The sequence below is a fragment of the Psammomys obesus genome, unplaced genomic scaffold (assembly GCF_907164565.1).
Source record: "Psammomys obesus unplaced genomic scaffold, mPsaObe1.curated_primary_1811, whole genome shotgun sequence".
NCBI classification, from domain to species: Eukaryota; Metazoa; Chordata; class Mammalia; order Rodentia; family Muridae; genus Psammomys; species Psammomys obesus.
Window position 1 is genome coordinate 4,420,975 of NW_026585742.1, and position 16,435 is coordinate 4,437,409.

General features: G+C 41.2%; 1 protein-coding gene across 3 annotated transcripts in view; it reads right to left on the bottom strand.

The window, feature by feature from the left end:
* The window catches only part of Cadps (calcium dependent secretion activator), a 444,339-nt gene that overhangs the window by 82,693 nt on the left and 345,211 nt on the right, over window positions 1-16,435 (bottom strand). For 2 of the 3 annotated variants that reach the window (XM_055599061.1, XM_055599060.1), the window contains 3 exons: window positions 10,305-10,461; window positions 9,439-9,580; window positions 1,517-1,663 (listed from right to left, as the gene is read on the bottom strand). In XM_055599061.1, the coding sequence (XP_055455036.1) occupies window positions 1,517-1,663; window positions 9,439-9,580; window positions 10,305-10,461 (446 nt within the window). The remainder of the gene's footprint in view (window positions 1-1,516; window positions 1,664-9,438; window positions 9,581-10,304; window positions 10,462-16,435) is intronic. The other variant, XM_055599062.1, reaches the window with a different exon arrangement.

The following is a 16,435-nucleotide window of genomic DNA, read 5'->3' on the forward strand; positions in this document are numbered from 1 at the left end:
TTCATATCTTTTCAAAAACAGTATCACAGAACATGCACGGGACAAGCTAAGAGAAGCTTTCAACTATTTGGTTTTAATTTTAAACAGACACTATCTAATCTAATAAACAGACACTATCTAATTGAAATTATAATATTGTCATCTTAGCATGAATATGATGTATTTTTGTTAGGAAAATAATTTCCTCAAAGATGAAAAATTTGGAGGTTTGAATTTGTCTCTCGAAGAATATCAGACACATTTGCCTCATGACTTCACTGTGGGCTTGTAAGTGACTATAGTTTTAAAAATAGTGGATAGCTTTCAGAGTACCAGGCTGAGAAGTCATTCTAGTGTCCTGTTCTCTCCATGGATTAACTGTGAATCTGAAAGTGCCAAGAGCCATCTTGATGAATGGGAGCTGGAGATTTCAAAACATCTCTGCCAGTTTCAGATCATTTTTTATTCCTTTGATAATAACACTTCCCTTTGAAAATATGCCAGTTTATTCTTCCAAGGAAAAGCTTATCTGGCCTATAATTAGCTGTGGTCCAAGCAAAGGATCAAAGGAAGGTGGAGAACTGGTAAACCTTATTTCACTTATTAAATCACCCACATGGTTCTCATTTCATTTTCCCGAGGTAGAACTGAGGGGTGCTGGATCTTCTTCTAGTTAAGGAAAATGGAGAGAAAAGTCATTTCCTAAGTAGGATGAGATATATACTCAAACCCCATGTCCTTCAAACTGTTCGCTTTGAAGAAGTAGCATGGGCTCCAGGCAAAAACACCTCCCACATCCCGGACATTCATATGATGGAAGCAAAGAATGTCTCTGCACTGAGAATGCAGAAACACTACTACCAAAACTTAATTGTGTGTGGCCTTGAATCTCAGGTTCTCAAATGCAGAAAACTCTCTGCTACCTAGACCTCAGAGCTTACTACTGTACTTTGACTTTGGTAAGTGCTTACACAAGCAATTTACCAGTCTGGCAGGCCCATTCATAAATTTTTATGTAGCCCTGAAAATATCATTGTGATATCCTGCTATTTACTGGCACCAGAAATGTGCTTCATAGTTTAATCAGCCTTGAAAAAAATGTTTAATTATTAAATCAAAAACCAAAATCCAGTTCCTAGGTCAGCAAACTTCTTTTGTATACCTAGATCAGATCAGAGATGATGGCCACCCCATCAAAGAAATTTCCTAGATCATTTGGGGATGAATAATCCCTAAAGTCATGGCCCTGCACTGAAAACAGGGGATAGAAAACCTCTAACAAAATAATTCAGGAAGTAAAACATAGTCCTCAAGTGTTCAGTGGGCGTTAGACAAACCGTTAGTGCGTATATATAGCAAATGTCTTACAAACACGAGGAATGCCAGAAATAAACAATATTGTCTCTGCATGATCAGCAAAATATGTCTAATTATCCATCTCCAACTCTGTTATATAGGATGTATAGAAATAAGCAATCCATATCCATGCCAAGATCACTTTAATTTAAACGAGAGCTAACGTGAACTGAATACACACTCAGCATCATATATAGCAGCCATCCATGACGGTGCCGAAAAAGTAGGCATTTGTGGGATGCCTAGAGGGATGTTAACTGGTAGATTTGGTACTTTGGGTAGGTTCACATTGGGTAGGTTCACATTGGGTAGGTTACTGGTTAAACTCCTGTGGAAGAAACAGACAGAAAGAAAAATACCATCACAGTGACAATGTAGATGTGGCAGAAGCACACAACAGTTGTAAATAAACTGGCTAAGTCCACAGAAGACAATGGTGAAGACTTGAGCAACACGCTTTGGGAAGCAGGTTACAGATGGCAAGCTGGAAGGTGACTCAGAATCCGGAGAGAAATGATAGCGTTAATGGAAAAGTAAAAAGTGCAGACACTGATGGAGCAGGCGTGGACAATGATCACATAACTGCGATGTTTCCGAGAGAACTCTAGCTCTCAAGGCCACTTTCAATAGAGTTTAGAGCTTGTCCTAGAAGAGCTTGATGTTCGTAGAATTCTGGCCATAGCTGGAACTGGGGTGCTATGAGATAGTTGGGTTAGTAGAATGGTGAGGCAAGAGAAAGGGCAGAGTACACTGTTAAGTAAGTTCTGGTGTTCATTCTGTAGTACAATGGGTTGAATATAATTGATAATTCAGTAATTGTGTCCCAAAGGAGAGGAGGGGAGTAAACTCATCAGAAAGGAATGATCACAATGTAACGTAATGGATGCCCTCGTTACTCCAACTTCATCACTACCCAAAACATACGTGAATCCACGTATCTATCATACTGCGTCTCCTTAATGTGTGTAAGCAGTAGATGTGAATCCAACACACTTTCATACATTGTATACATGTATGACATTTTCAAAGAATGAAGACATTTAAATAAAAACAAAAACTACAACATACTTCTTAAGAATATACATGGTGGATTACTTTAGCTCTGCTTACTTTCATTTATAACTTACTGTAAATAAAAGATTTCTTTGGCCACGTATTAGACTCCAAATGGGAAGAGAAGACTCATTGACTTTAGTGTACACGAAATAGTCGCATGCAGAAACTGAATGCCTTCCAATGGCTACTTCTCAAGACAGGAACTTATGCAAGGGGTGCCAGAATGGATGGCAAAGATAAAGAAATCTTCTGTAGAAGAAGGATGATCCTTGGGGAATTTTATGGAACATGGAAAGAAAATGGACACTTTCTCTCCCAGACTGAGAATTATAGAAATAAAGACATGCTTCCGCACAGAAACAGACACACACAAAAAGAAAAGAACCCCAGATTCAGGTAATATGTAGAACCCTTGGGTCAAAAGTAGATTTAAAATATTATTGAATACCATGGCAGCTGCCCCTGGAAATGGAAGACAGGCAGGGATAATACTTGACAGTGGCTTCTGGGAAGGATGAGCATGCCATGGTGCTGCTGTTTTTTTTTTTTTTAATACATATATGTGTGTGGGTGTACATGCATGCACACACACAGAGCAGTGAGAGAGAGAGAGAGAGAGAGAGAGAGAGAGAGAGAGCGCACATGCTTGTGTATGGAGGCCAATGGGCAACCTTGGGTGTTCCCCTTGAGAATGTTGTCCACCTCCTTTGAAATGAGCCCTCCCACTGGCTTGGTGTTCACCAGCTCCTTAGCCTGCAAGTGCCGTGGACCCATCCGTCCTGTCCTCATCTTCCCAGTGTTGGGGTTCCAGGTGAGCGCTGCACGGTGCTACAGTGTTCTTATATGGATTCCAGGAACTGAGTTAAGGCTCTGTGCTTGCAAAGCAACCCATCTACCTCAAGCCCTTCTCCTGAACAGGGATTTTACTTCTTGACATGAGCGAGAATTCCACGGGGTATGTAAAAAATTGATTGAGCTGTATATTTTTTTTCTACCAAAAAATTTAAAATTAGCCAAAACAAATGAAATGGCAATGTTGCCTTTTATTAGCTTTTTGGGTTTGAGTGAGCTTTGAAGCTCAATTGACTGATGGAAGATAGATGAATGGTTTTATGAAGGGAGAGAGGAAGAACAGGGAGGGAGGGAAAAAGGGAGGGAGGAACCGAGAGATAGATCGATAGAGAACGTGCTCAGAGATTCAAGTCAAATAAGCTATATTTCTTTGGAGGGTCTGTGTCATGTGCGGCTCCAAACTCTGGCACTGAACATCTTGCAGAGGCATTGATGGCTGTTCCATCCAGCCAAAGTCACTGGCATGGCAGAGCCCAGCCTAGCTCCGCATCTGAGAGGAGCCTTCCTGTTTAAGGGGGAATTGACAGCACTTTGGCAGAGGACTTGAGGTTCTCTTTTTGGAACTTGTAGGGAAGGAGGAAGTTTCGCCAAAGCAGTGCTGGGTGAGCTGTTTGCCTAGCAGGACTCCTGGAGCCCAGGCTCCCTCTGTGCTCGAGCTGCCGGGCAAAGCTGCAGCAGAGCGCTGGACCTGGTGAATGGCTTGGATGCCTGTCTCCCTCCAGTAATAAGTCGCTGAAATGTGCTCAATGGCAAATCAGCCCTGGATTACAAACTGAAAACCCAAGGATGCAAAACTGCCAAGCTGGCATCCTCTTCCTTCAGGGCGATAGGTGTTCGACAGACCCTTCACTTCTTGTGCTGCCAGTGCGCCGTGAGGGGGCTGCTGGGGAGGAACTATTACTATTAAGTAGAAGAAAAAAATGGAACCTTTACTTCCATGTGTCTCTGTTTAACTGGGGAATTTGCCTTTGAATTTAGTCCCTGGTGGTTCTCAGTCTTAAACACTGCCATGAAACAAATCCGTTGGCGATTTCCACTGAGACATGTGTAAGCCTATATAAGCAAATGTGATCATTAAATGATACACACACTGAATAATGATCAAGGAATTAGGAGATCTTAGAGATGGCAGCCTGGAAAGTTAAAATGTCAATTCTCAGCAAATTATAAGTAGCTAGAAATGAATAACATATAAATGTCTGCAAAAGCAACTTAATTTAAACATATTAGTGGAGGAAGGGTACACAAATGGGAAGAGAGCTTTGTTTTGCATACAAAATAAAAAATACTCATATTAATCAAAACATACTGTTTTTGTAAAATGCAGCATTTTGGCTGTGAACTTGGGCTTAAATAGATACATTTCCTTCATAGCACATGTTATTAATGATTAGGTTCAAAATAATAAAATATGATATTTCTGCTTTTATCAGAATTATAAAAAGCCTACTTCTAATGTTCCTAATATTTCATCTGGGACACTAAAAGAGTAACAATTGGAGGTAACTTCTAAGCATAATATTTCAATATCACATATTTAAAGGAGGGTTTTGCATAGCGCTCAGTCATGATGTGAAGACTCTGCGAGCTGCTCATAGCTGTAATGGATCATTATTTTTGAAGAGGGCCCTCCAGTGACTGCTGGACAACCAGCCAGTCATGCTTCTCTGTGAGAATGCTAAGTGTGTGTCTCTGGGTAAGGCAAGAAGTGAGAATTGCAATCCTTGTAACTGATACACATTAAAAATTAGCCTCTCATTCCTTTTAGGGACCTTGCTGAAAAGGATTGCTTTCATTTAGCTCCTATCTCTAGAGCCCGAGATTACAAAATTCTCATCTCCTCTCTCTCATGTTCATCCGTGTTAGAGATGTGTGTGCATCTCATTTCTACGGATGGCAGTGAATGTAGGTGGGGCCCTTTTCTTAGAATTGTTTCTAATCAAGACTGTTTCCATGCGGAAGGGATATGGTTACATCATCTCTCAAATATTTCTGCTTTAAGCTTATGGATGGGGGTAGATTTTTAGATACAGAACATGTTCTACTTTTGAAAGCCATTTGTTGCATGAATATATGAAGTACATCTGTCTTTTCCTAGTGCTGTCACACGGAAGCTTCTGTCTGTGTTTGTCCTTAGGTCTAATCTTACTCAGGGGTATGGGTACTCTCCAATACCTTTCTAGAGTCCAGAGTAAGATTCCTAACCTGTTAGTCATCACTAACCAGCTCCAAACTTCCTTCTCTATGAAAGTCTAATGCCACAGATATACTATATATCTACCTATGTACTGGATGTAGACCTACATTTTTGTATATGACAACAACAAGATAATTTGCCACAGCTTTGGGACTATTAAGTACCATGGAGAGATACAGAACGAATCCTAAACTTCCTGAGATTTGAGAGCCTCTCAAACATCTGAGAGGCTTGCCCCATCTTTGATAGCCCATTCTGGACTACACCAAGTACTCAGCGTTGCTTTGCTGCACTCCGCTCCCCTGTACATTTCCACTGGTGTTTGTGGTCTTCCTGGTGAGCTCCGTCTCTTTTGAAATGTTACTCTTCAATTCATTTCCCTCCCAGCCCTCAGTGGAAACTCATCCCCCTATGAGCTACATTCTCACAACTCTTTATATGAGCTATACACAAATATTTTGGTAATATGTAAAGCCATTCTTCTTGTGTATATATTGCTGGACCCAACTAGATATAAATCCCCAATCTGGGGACTGTATCATTTTCTCATCTCCATCTCCACAGCTTACTTTCCTGTTGTATTCTTACAATCCCTAGACTATACAGGTTGCCAGCATTTTGACGATACTGCTAAGCCTGGGCATGTGCCAAGCCCTGCTCTGTTCTAGATGCTAGGGAAGGAGAAGAGAGGATGGATAGTTTGTGTGGACCTACAGCGTCATATTACCAAGAATTCTAGCCATGGAAACTTTTTTATTATCGGAAGTCCTTGTTTTAAAAAGGAGGTCACTGATTGAGTCTTAGTAAAGTCAACTGAGAAAGGATCTTAATTCAGAGACACTGATGGCTCAAGGTTATCTGGAAAGTTACTGTCTCAGGACTTCTTTTTAATTTTATTGTGATTATGATTATTAAAATGCATCCACATGTGCCAGGCAATATGCCTGGAGATCGGAGAGCAATTCTGTAGAACTGCTTCTCTTTCTCCACCTTTCCATGGGATCTGGCCATTAAGCTTTCTAGGATCTCAAGGACCATGCCTTTTCCTCCTGAGTCACCTCACTGACCCACAGTCAGGAGTTCTAGCTTCAGTAATACTTGTGTATTTGGTAGCTGGCCACACACAAACTGCTGAAGTGTCTCTGGGATGCTTTCTGACAGCACCAAATCTTCATCATTGGGAAAGGGCATTATTTTAAAAGTATTTTTCATTTGTACATCTCAGGCCCAGAGGAGGAACATGCATTTTGAGTGCCGGAAAAGTAGGATTTATAGAACTTTGCAAGAAGCAGTGTTTGCTTTACCTTTCTAAACCTCCTGACCTGAGACAGGAAATCACAAAGCAAGGATACCCTCCTCTCAGAAGAATCCAAGCAGAGAAAGAGGTGTCACCTAGCCATAGAAGAGCATTCTTAGATTTTCTTCTGCTTTGAAGGCCTCTGTGACACACAATGCACCACCACTATATAGCTGCTGTTGCCTATGATGTACAGAGACCAAACTTCACATTCAGGGCTTCCAGAAGACTCAAAAACTACCTGCCCAGCTCTGGACAGCTCTGGTCCTACAGCACACCCTGATGGATGCTCAGGAAAGGACTGTGGCTTGGGGTTCCATTGAGTACTCAGGTCTGTCTTGAGAGACAGTCTGGCTGAAGTTTGAAGCTGAGCAATGGGGTTCTACATCAATGCTCTGAGGATAAAGGAGCAAGTACAGCTCCTCTATTCTCATGGGGGTGAAAAGCCACTTTTCAGAGGAAACAAACGTAAAACTTAGCTATTTACCTATCCTACCAAATAACCACCATTACATTAAGCCCAAATAATTGTAGTTTAATTTTGCTTTCTGGGGTAACAGTTTGAAACAAAGAAACATGAAAGGTGAGTACTAACTTTTGTCTGTTTTCTTTTTATTTCTTTTATTAATTGTGTGTGCACATGTGTATCTCTTTTTCTCTGTGTGTGTGTGTTATAGTTGGCAGAAACTGAGATGACCAAAGCACCGGGCAACTTCCCAGTTCGGGGAGAAGCCCGATGGAAAAAATGCTCTCACTTCGTTCTCTTTGCATTGTTGGAGGAATGTGGAGCTATGCCTCTCTACATATAAACATCTACTTTTTATTCTCCAGGCCATATTACTCATCAACACTTCTACAGGACATTTGTACTACCTAAAAAATCAGCTAATTTATGTGTGGTTAAGAAGAATGTTAACCTAGCTTTATGTTTTACTTGGCCTTTTCAAATATGTCCACATCCTCTGAAAGGCTGTTTGATATGAATTGAACAGGTCACAGACTAACAACAGCACAATTTGTACAGCAAAACATTTACTTACGCCGCCCACACCCACATCCACACCTTCTACAGGCTCAGGTGGTTCCTCACAACACTTACTGTTTTGAAAGTTTCAGGCTTTTAAATTATGGATCCTTTAGTTCAAAATCATCAGTTAAAAACAACAACAACAACAACAACAACAAAACATTCCCAGACTACGACTCCGATTGTGAAAATGATTTTGATTCTATCTTTACTGCTGGTAGTACTCAGAACACTGAATGCTTCCAAATGAATAACAGTCATATGTTTGGCTTGTGAAGAAGTTAACAGATTATAAAATGACTTTAGTGACATTTTCACAGAAATTCATGACAAGTCTCAGACCCTGGGTAGGAACTTTTTAAGGAATCACTTTTAATGATGAGAAAACAAGTTCTTAGAAGTCAAACACTTGCCCCGGATCTAAGGCTCTTTGAGAACTAAGGGTGGTATCATTTCCCTCCTCTGCGCGTTGGCAATAGTACCTTCCACATTTAAATCCAAGCAAGGAAATGCTATTTCAAGACCGTTGCTATTTTCAAAACATGAATACCCCTCATTTATTCCTTTTCCTCTTTACAGTTTTTTTCTTAAAGAACAATGGCCTTGATTATTGTGACCAATAAATAAATAAATAAATAAATAAATAAATGCCCCTCATGGATGCCTTACCCTCTTAAGGATCTAGTTGTAGACTCCTGAGTTAAGTTTCAACAGAACCATTACTTCTCTTTCCTTTCAAACCAGGAGCTATGGGCTATTGACCTGCTTTCCATTGGGGCAAATAAAAAACAATCCTCCTGTGACTTAATACAGAAGGGGACAGAGGGAACTATGTCAGTCAGGATTGACTAGAGATTGATATTAGAGGGACATCAGTTTATAAACCTGTCGCATAAAATGCTTCTGTGTTGAGGGAAGCTTCTTGGGTTCTTTCCTACTGAGAGAAAAGGTCTGTTTTTCCTAAAAATGCTAACCTATACTCCCGATTTTTTCTAGGTTGGCACATCTCAAAGGTGTAAAGGGCTACAGAGAATAAAAACATTTCTTACAGGGGGGCCAACTGACTAGAGTCTAACAGGGCAAAGACAGTGTCAGGCTTTACTAGAGCTTTTCAAGCCATATCACACACCCTCTATATAGGGGTGTCATTTTCTGGGCTATTTGGGAGTGGTGCCTGGCAGTCTACAAGGCACAGCCTGTTCCTCTTGAAGCAGAGGATGTACTGGATTTACCAAAACACTCCCAATAGCTGAGGTTACCCAACAGTTGTGGGAAGGAACAAGCTTACAACACACAGGAATTCCCCATGATTTGTCTTATAGGATATGTAATCAATAAAAACTCGTATATTGTGGTCAGTGTTTCCCCTCTCTGGGGGAATTAAGGAAAAATACTGTGGGAAACAACATTTGTGTAAGAGAAACAGAATAAATACCACATCCATAGTTATACCCCTCAATCCTTCTGTATCTTTTATGACATAATCAATTCATAAAACATATTCTAACCTTTCTCTTTATCCCATGCAGGCAGGGACACCATATTAAGAAATAAACAGTGCTTACTCTCTGTTCATACCAACAATGATAGTCATGTGATACCATTAACCCACTTCCATATGACTCTGCAGCCATTTGTACCCAAATTCCGATGGTATTAAAGAGGTTTCCTTACTTGACTGGTTCCCATGACTCCCGCTCAAAGCCCCTGTGGATGGATTGTGCAATTGAGGACTCCATCAGATCCACATATCTAACAACAAGTGGGGCGAACAGGTCCTGCAGGTGTTTGTGAAATTTTCCGTTGCACAAATTATCTAGAACAGATAAACAAAATCGTAGTCAGAACCCACAATAACTTTATCAAAGTACAGTGTACATGCAGAGAGCATTGTCTTCTGTATTAAATACCCTGTTTCTAAGGAGACTGAAAGAAAAACAAACAGGAACCGCACCAAAGCTCATTTGAATCTGTCTGGAAGGGAAATGTGAATAAAAGCCATGTCACCCTTTTGGGTTCGCTGATGAAGAGTAACAACCCACATCATTTGTAAATGCTTTCTCCTACTCCTTCTTCTGCTGACTAAGTACCAAGAAGAAAAAAAAAATATTCCCTGCCCCCTTCCTTCTTCTTCACCCTCCTGGAAGAAGGACAGCTCTACGGCTGTTATTACTACAAGACAGAGAGGTGCTTGCAGTATAACTTGGCTAGAGGTATCCTTTATTCCGGAAGCATCATCTGATAAAAACTGAAAAGCATAAAGAGGTTAAGCTAACTAATTTTTCTGGAGAGTGAATAAAACACAAGAAACGGGTGCCTCTTCTCACATGGATCTTGGGTTCTTATGATAAAGACAGGCAAGAGTACTGCTAGCCACAGTTAAGACAGTGGGGGGAGGGGGATGGGTGTGTATGTGTGTTTGTAACAATAAAACAGAGAGTAGCTTTGTATAACCCAGTCCATGTGGAATAAAGGCATCTAAGCAGCAAGTTTATCTGCACGCTATTTAGGAAAAGCCAATAGTTCAGGATGATACATACAGTCTGTTCGGAGAAAGTCATTCAGCAGCTGGAACAGCGGGAAACTGTCCCATGTGTCTGGGGGTTGCACCTCTAAAGCCGCATCCATGTCCACTGCAAAAAGTGACAGGAACGTCTCTGCGTGCTCCACCATTAAGTCTGACCACCACGCGAAGGCCTTTGAAATGTGGCAGAAAAACAACAGAAAGGTGATGAATATCTCCGTGGGATAAAAAGCGGCTGCTCCAACCCTCACTGCTCAAGACTGGCTGTGCATCCAGCGGGGCGTGGTCATTTTATTGTAAAGAGAACAGCAGTTTGTATATGAGTGGGCCTCTCAGTGGCCAAGGCACTACTCTGTAGAAAGCCTTGCTCCTGACCCAGAGGTCAGAGGACCCTGCTGTAGGAGTGTCAGACATTGAACTTCTGCTCAATTTACAATAACTCAGTAGGCTTGGGTCATGCTCTGTGTCATCGCTGCCGGCTTGTTCTTGCTCTAAGGTGTAGAATTTGGGAGTTTCTTCACTGTGTTTATGGGTTTTCTGCTGGTCTAACTTGAAAATTCACAATTACTGTTCATTTACATCTCCATATGTGGGGATTGGTTGTCTATGGTCTGACTGAACCCCAGGGACTCCTGTTTTCCTAGACCCTGGAAACATTACTCCTACATTGAACTAAGTCAAAGCAAGCTATTATTAGAATTACCGCAGAACTGTTGAGTAAAAAGTCTATTTCAGTAGGGAGCCTTTGCTTTTTACTTCTGGTCTAGAGGAAATGTCAGGCTTAGCCTAGGGAACATGGAATAGGGTTATGACTTACTTTTGTGGGGCTTAGACATACGTACATTGAAAACCAAAAAATACCAGTGAAGTAACTCATTTTCATGCACATGGGCCCTTGGGAATCATTGTGCAGGGTCTCAGGACTGACATTCGCATCAGCCTGGGCCAGATGTGAATGCAGTTTAAAGGCATGCATGCATGTAGGCTAATCATTTCTGGCAGGGGACATGCAGAATGAGTGGTGGTGTCAACAGGCCCTGTTTTGCTGATTTCAAAGAGAGCAGAAAAACAAACATTGCCAGCCTTTTCTTGTCCCCCACCTCCCCACTCAATGCCGCAAAGTATTCACACTGGAAACACTTTCCGGAGCATTCACCAAAAAGAAAAAAAAAAAAAAAAAAGGGAAGGCGTTTGGAAACATGAAAGATGGTTATGAAAATAGTTCTATACATGAAAGGGTTTGTTCAATGGCCAAGCTCTTCTGTATTCTAGTCCTTATTGGAGGGTATTCTAACAGCCACTAGGAGGTGGAGCAGAGAGTCTACCTCTCCTCTTTCATGAGATTTCACTTTACTTACTTCTCCTTTATCAACATGTGGCTGGTTTGCAAATTAAATGGAAAAAATCAAGTCATGTACCATTCTTTAAGGATGGCTTGGCTGGAACTAGACACCTGCTGTTTTCATTGTAACATACAGTAAAACCTCACCGATTCAGAGCAATGGAAGTGGGGAAATGCTGGTCTGTTAGCCAAAGAGCTCCAATTGCTGGTCCTTGTAGAGATCTTTTACTGCTTTAAAACCCAGCCTGTAACTGGGCACTAGAGTAAATGGCATTCTTGCAGTCTACAGTGTTTAACACAAGCATGCATCAGAATGCTTAAATTTTATCAAACTTCTAAGTAATTGTTGATACTTTGGCCTGTTAGTTAAAGAAATGCTTGAAGATTTAACTTTGTAGGTCCAAGGATGATAAAAAAGATCTGTATGCCTCTGACTTGCAAGAAAAGACTTCCCAATTTCCACAGTGTTGCTTTTATGCTAAGTAGTTTACTTAAGAAAAATGAAAATAGCCATCGGTACAATCGAGTCATCATGGATTCTAAATACTTGGGCCTGAGTTAATGAGGTTTTATTGTAGCTTTACCACCTGGAGATGAGAGCCCTGTGACATGGGCCTTGCCCCACTGACTGAATCCAGCCAAGGAAGGAATCCTCCCTCCCCCAGTTAGAGCTTTTCCAGCCTGCTGCCATTTAGGCAGAGACTGTGTGGAAGCTGGCACAGTTGGAGTCCTGACCACAGCTCTGACCCTATACAGGGTCATTGTTCACTCCTTATCCAAGATATCTGTGACATTCACAAAGGCCCAGAGAGTGTTAGCTGTCACTTATGCTTCAGTTGGTTGGTCTATGTTCCACATCTTCAGGGCCTGACCAAGAAGATATTACAGGGAAGGCTGTATTATGTCCCCATATACAACTTGGTTCTAAGATGACAGGGAACAAAAACAGAAAACCAAAGCAAACCAAAACCCAGTCAAAAATGCATGGAATTAAAAACAAAATTCTTAACCCAACTTCAGATGTTGGGGGGGGGTGTCTTATGTTTTAAATGTAAAAAACAAAACAAAAAAAAAACAAAAAAAAAAACCTTACAAACAAGAGACCATGGGGCATGAAGTATCTCTCCTCTATAAAGAGCCGAGTCCTAAGGAATTTGCTATCAAGCAACCCTTTGTCTTAGCAATAATAGTCATATAGCCTGGAGAGTTAGCCCTTTGAAGAACGGTATTATCACTATGGAGGCTGTTGCAGTGAAGGAAGAAATTTTAGCAGGGCGCTTGGGAAGAAATGAAAACCAAGGTATTTCTTTTTAGCACTCTGTAAGAAGTGAATAAAGAGTCTGGCTAGGAGAGGAAGAACTAAACAGTTAAAGGTAATTCTAAGCGAATGGACAGTCTGTGCAACTGGGCTGAGCAAAAGCTATACTTCAGTTTAGGTTTGTCCCTGCAGGTAAAACCACTTTTGCACACAAAGTAATGTATGTTCGTGGGCACCTAAAGTTTCAGTAAGCCTTTTCCACAGACAATGCAGAGTTACACATTAGAGTATAAATACTTACCCGCTGTTTTCTTACTCAGAGACAGAAGCTCTATGCTTTAGTTCACTACACTGAACACAATATATATTTTGCACACAAACTAACATGTATATATGTGCCCCTCTGTGCATCACAATACATATATACATATACATACGTATACATAGAGAGAGATTGGGAAGGGGAAGTACATGAAGATATACTGTGTGTGTCTGTGAGCAAGTCAGGTTCTGAGAAGAAAATATCTGCTGCATATGAGAGCGAAATGTGACAAAACCACTTCCATATTCAGCATGTGTGAAAAATAAAGAAAGGATGTAGTCTTGCCTGATGAAAGTTTTTCCCCTCTTGGGAGAGTTACTATATTATATTGGAACTTAAAACAGCTTTAAAAATGGTTAGTTTTTTTCGGGGGGAGAGGTGGGAGGGCAGGCCTATTGTCAATTTTATTTGTGAGGTATCCACAGATAGTATGGCCACAACAGTTACGACCCATGTTTAGGATTTAGTGCCTTGTTTAGTTGTCAAATCTTAGAGCAGTCAGAGAATGGGGTCTGGGTTAACAAATCGTCATCGTTTCAGGAAGATAAACTCTGTACCATGTGCTGTATCAAGTCGGCCTGCTTCACTGCACCCTCATCACTGACTGGACTCCACACAGGAATCACCTGGACAGCTGTTGGAAGGGATGAATGTTCTATAACTCCCTAGAGATTCCAGATGGTGGGGCTGTCACCAGACATGAGAATTCAAATTCCTGCGAGCGCCTCAGGTATTACGGTCTGTATGCGGTAATTGAGAACAGGTGTGTGCCTTTCAGGACGAGCCCACTCCTCCTGGGAGGGGACTCCGTCTTCTCCCAAGACAGCCCATCGTCTCAGTCGTTAGGAACTTCTCACCTAGGATTCATCTTTTTAAATTATTATTATCAGATATTTTGATTTCCTGGGAATTCTTCTCTTCACATAACAATAGGTAAACTTTGTAGAGTGCTTACCACGTGCTGGGCACAGCATAATCTGATGCTTTGCTTAATGTCACCTTCCATCTTAATGTGACCATCCAGCTAGGTTGCATAACTAGAGCACAGTCATGTGATGAACAGGCTGAAGCTAGAACTTAAGCCCAAATATCTCTGGTGTGGGTTCTAAGCTCTGGCTGGTGTGCACTCTAATTCCTTCATGGCCCAGGGTGTTTTATGTCTGCTTGTCCTTCAGGGAACACTAAATTTCTTCACTCAGAGGTCAGCAGTTAGAAGAGGCCAATGGTCAGGTCTGATAAAGTAATGAGATCTCACATGGGTAAAACTACTGATTTGGTACATTTACCTAAAATAATTTTGGTCTTCAGAACGCCAAAACACACTGAGGTTTTTATTACTAATTTCAAAGTGCAGTGTCGAGGACCAGATGGAAGCTACCATATTTTATTTATTTATTTTTTTGCCCTGAATGACTTCTTAATCTGCAAGATGAAACTATTTCTTATGAGAGATTATTAGGATGATGTTTGACACTTACCAAAAAAAACCCCAAACCTTTGGGAAAGGTAAAAAGAAACACCTACTTTGGAATTTGGGTTTTAAAAACGTATTTTTGTTTGCAGTGCTGGAATTTCTTCGGTGTGGTGGTGCCTCTGTGGTGTGGCTGAGGCACATACGTAATCTTTGTGATCTGGGAGGAGCCTTAGAGAGCAGCCTGATAAGCAATCAAGTATGTCTGTCATTTTCTTCTTCTGTGATTCACTTAAACGCACAGCTGTGACTGGAAGAAACCATCCTCTTCATATCCATGGCTTCACAAATATGTGGACTTGGTCAAGCCTTGACCTCTCAAAGCCAGGAAAGGCAAGCCAGAGTCCCCCAAGTCCCTGGAGATGATTTTGAAGACACCCAGAAAGAAGAAACTTATCATCACTAAAATCTCCCAATCCTCGAATCTAAAAAGAATATCAAACAAACTAAAAGTGGAATGAAAAAAAAAATAACCGCCCAACTTCCTTGCGTGTGTTTGGAGGTCACTCTTAAGTTTGTGTAGTTGGGGGTAAATTTTGGCACCTCTTCTCCCTCCAGGCTGTGTGTCCATTGCTAAGTGCTGCATGGGTTAGTGACACTCACTCATGGGTCTTCCCCTTGTTCACAGAGGGTCTGCAGGGAACTCAGGATTCTTCGATACTCTCTCTATATATAAATACTGTATATATGACTCACATACAGACAGCTGCGAAGGAAGGTTAGTATCACTCCAGGGAGCTACTGGTTACTAAGCTTGGAACTCTTCTTCTGTAATAAAGGTAAATACAGACGGACATAGGAAACCATGACAGGCCAGGGACAGAGTCAAGGCAGGCGGGAGGCGTGTCAGGATGTAACTGCAGTCCTCGAATGTGTATCAATCGCTTCATGCACGCACACGAGAATCATCCCACATTTACCCTACTGTGGAGGGCCACCCATGTCACAAGCAGTCCACTGGAAGTTGCCGTTACATTCCTTGGCTCAGTGTTAGAAAGCGGGGGCACCAGGAAAGTCCCATTAGAAGACAATGGTACCAGAAGGGCATGCACAGAGTCTGACGGCAGCTGGCCGGCTCATTCTTTTGAGTCACATACCTCTTTTCCCTGCCACGGGCAGCCAAGATTGACCGGAACAGTAGAGAAACAGGGAGGAAATTTTAATATGCAATCAGCATCAGTTGGGATGGCTGGGTTAACAGTGTATGATATACCATTTAACGAGCTGTCAATTTTTTCTTAGTCATGGAAGGGTCGTTTTAGGTGTCTAAAAAACAAATCACTTTTACCTATTTCCCTTTCCTCCCCTCTCTGTAAATATGGATGTAAAGAAAGAGGAAGAATTAGTGAAATTTTAAAAACCAGGTTAAGTTGAGAGAGATGATTTTAAAGTTCATGTTTGGAGCAGTTTCAGAGTTTAATCCTCATGATCTTTCCTGGAAGCTCTGGGGCATTTAAGTCCTTATAGGTTTGACATCTAGTTGGTTTTAAAGTCCTTCAGTTTATAATTACTTCAAAATCATTTTAACAGTGCTTGGTAAAAATACGACGAAGGAAGCTGTATTTATTTGGGTTTGTGTCACAGAAATGACAAGTCAAACAACATAGGCCTATTACTGTCTCTGTCATTGTGCTCAGCAACCCGAGCAATGTAAGGCTAAAAAAAGAAAATTACTGTACAATCAGAGGAAGATACAGAGAGAAAACTGAAAGAAAGAAAGAAAGAAAGAAAGAAAGAAAGAAAGAAAGAAAGAA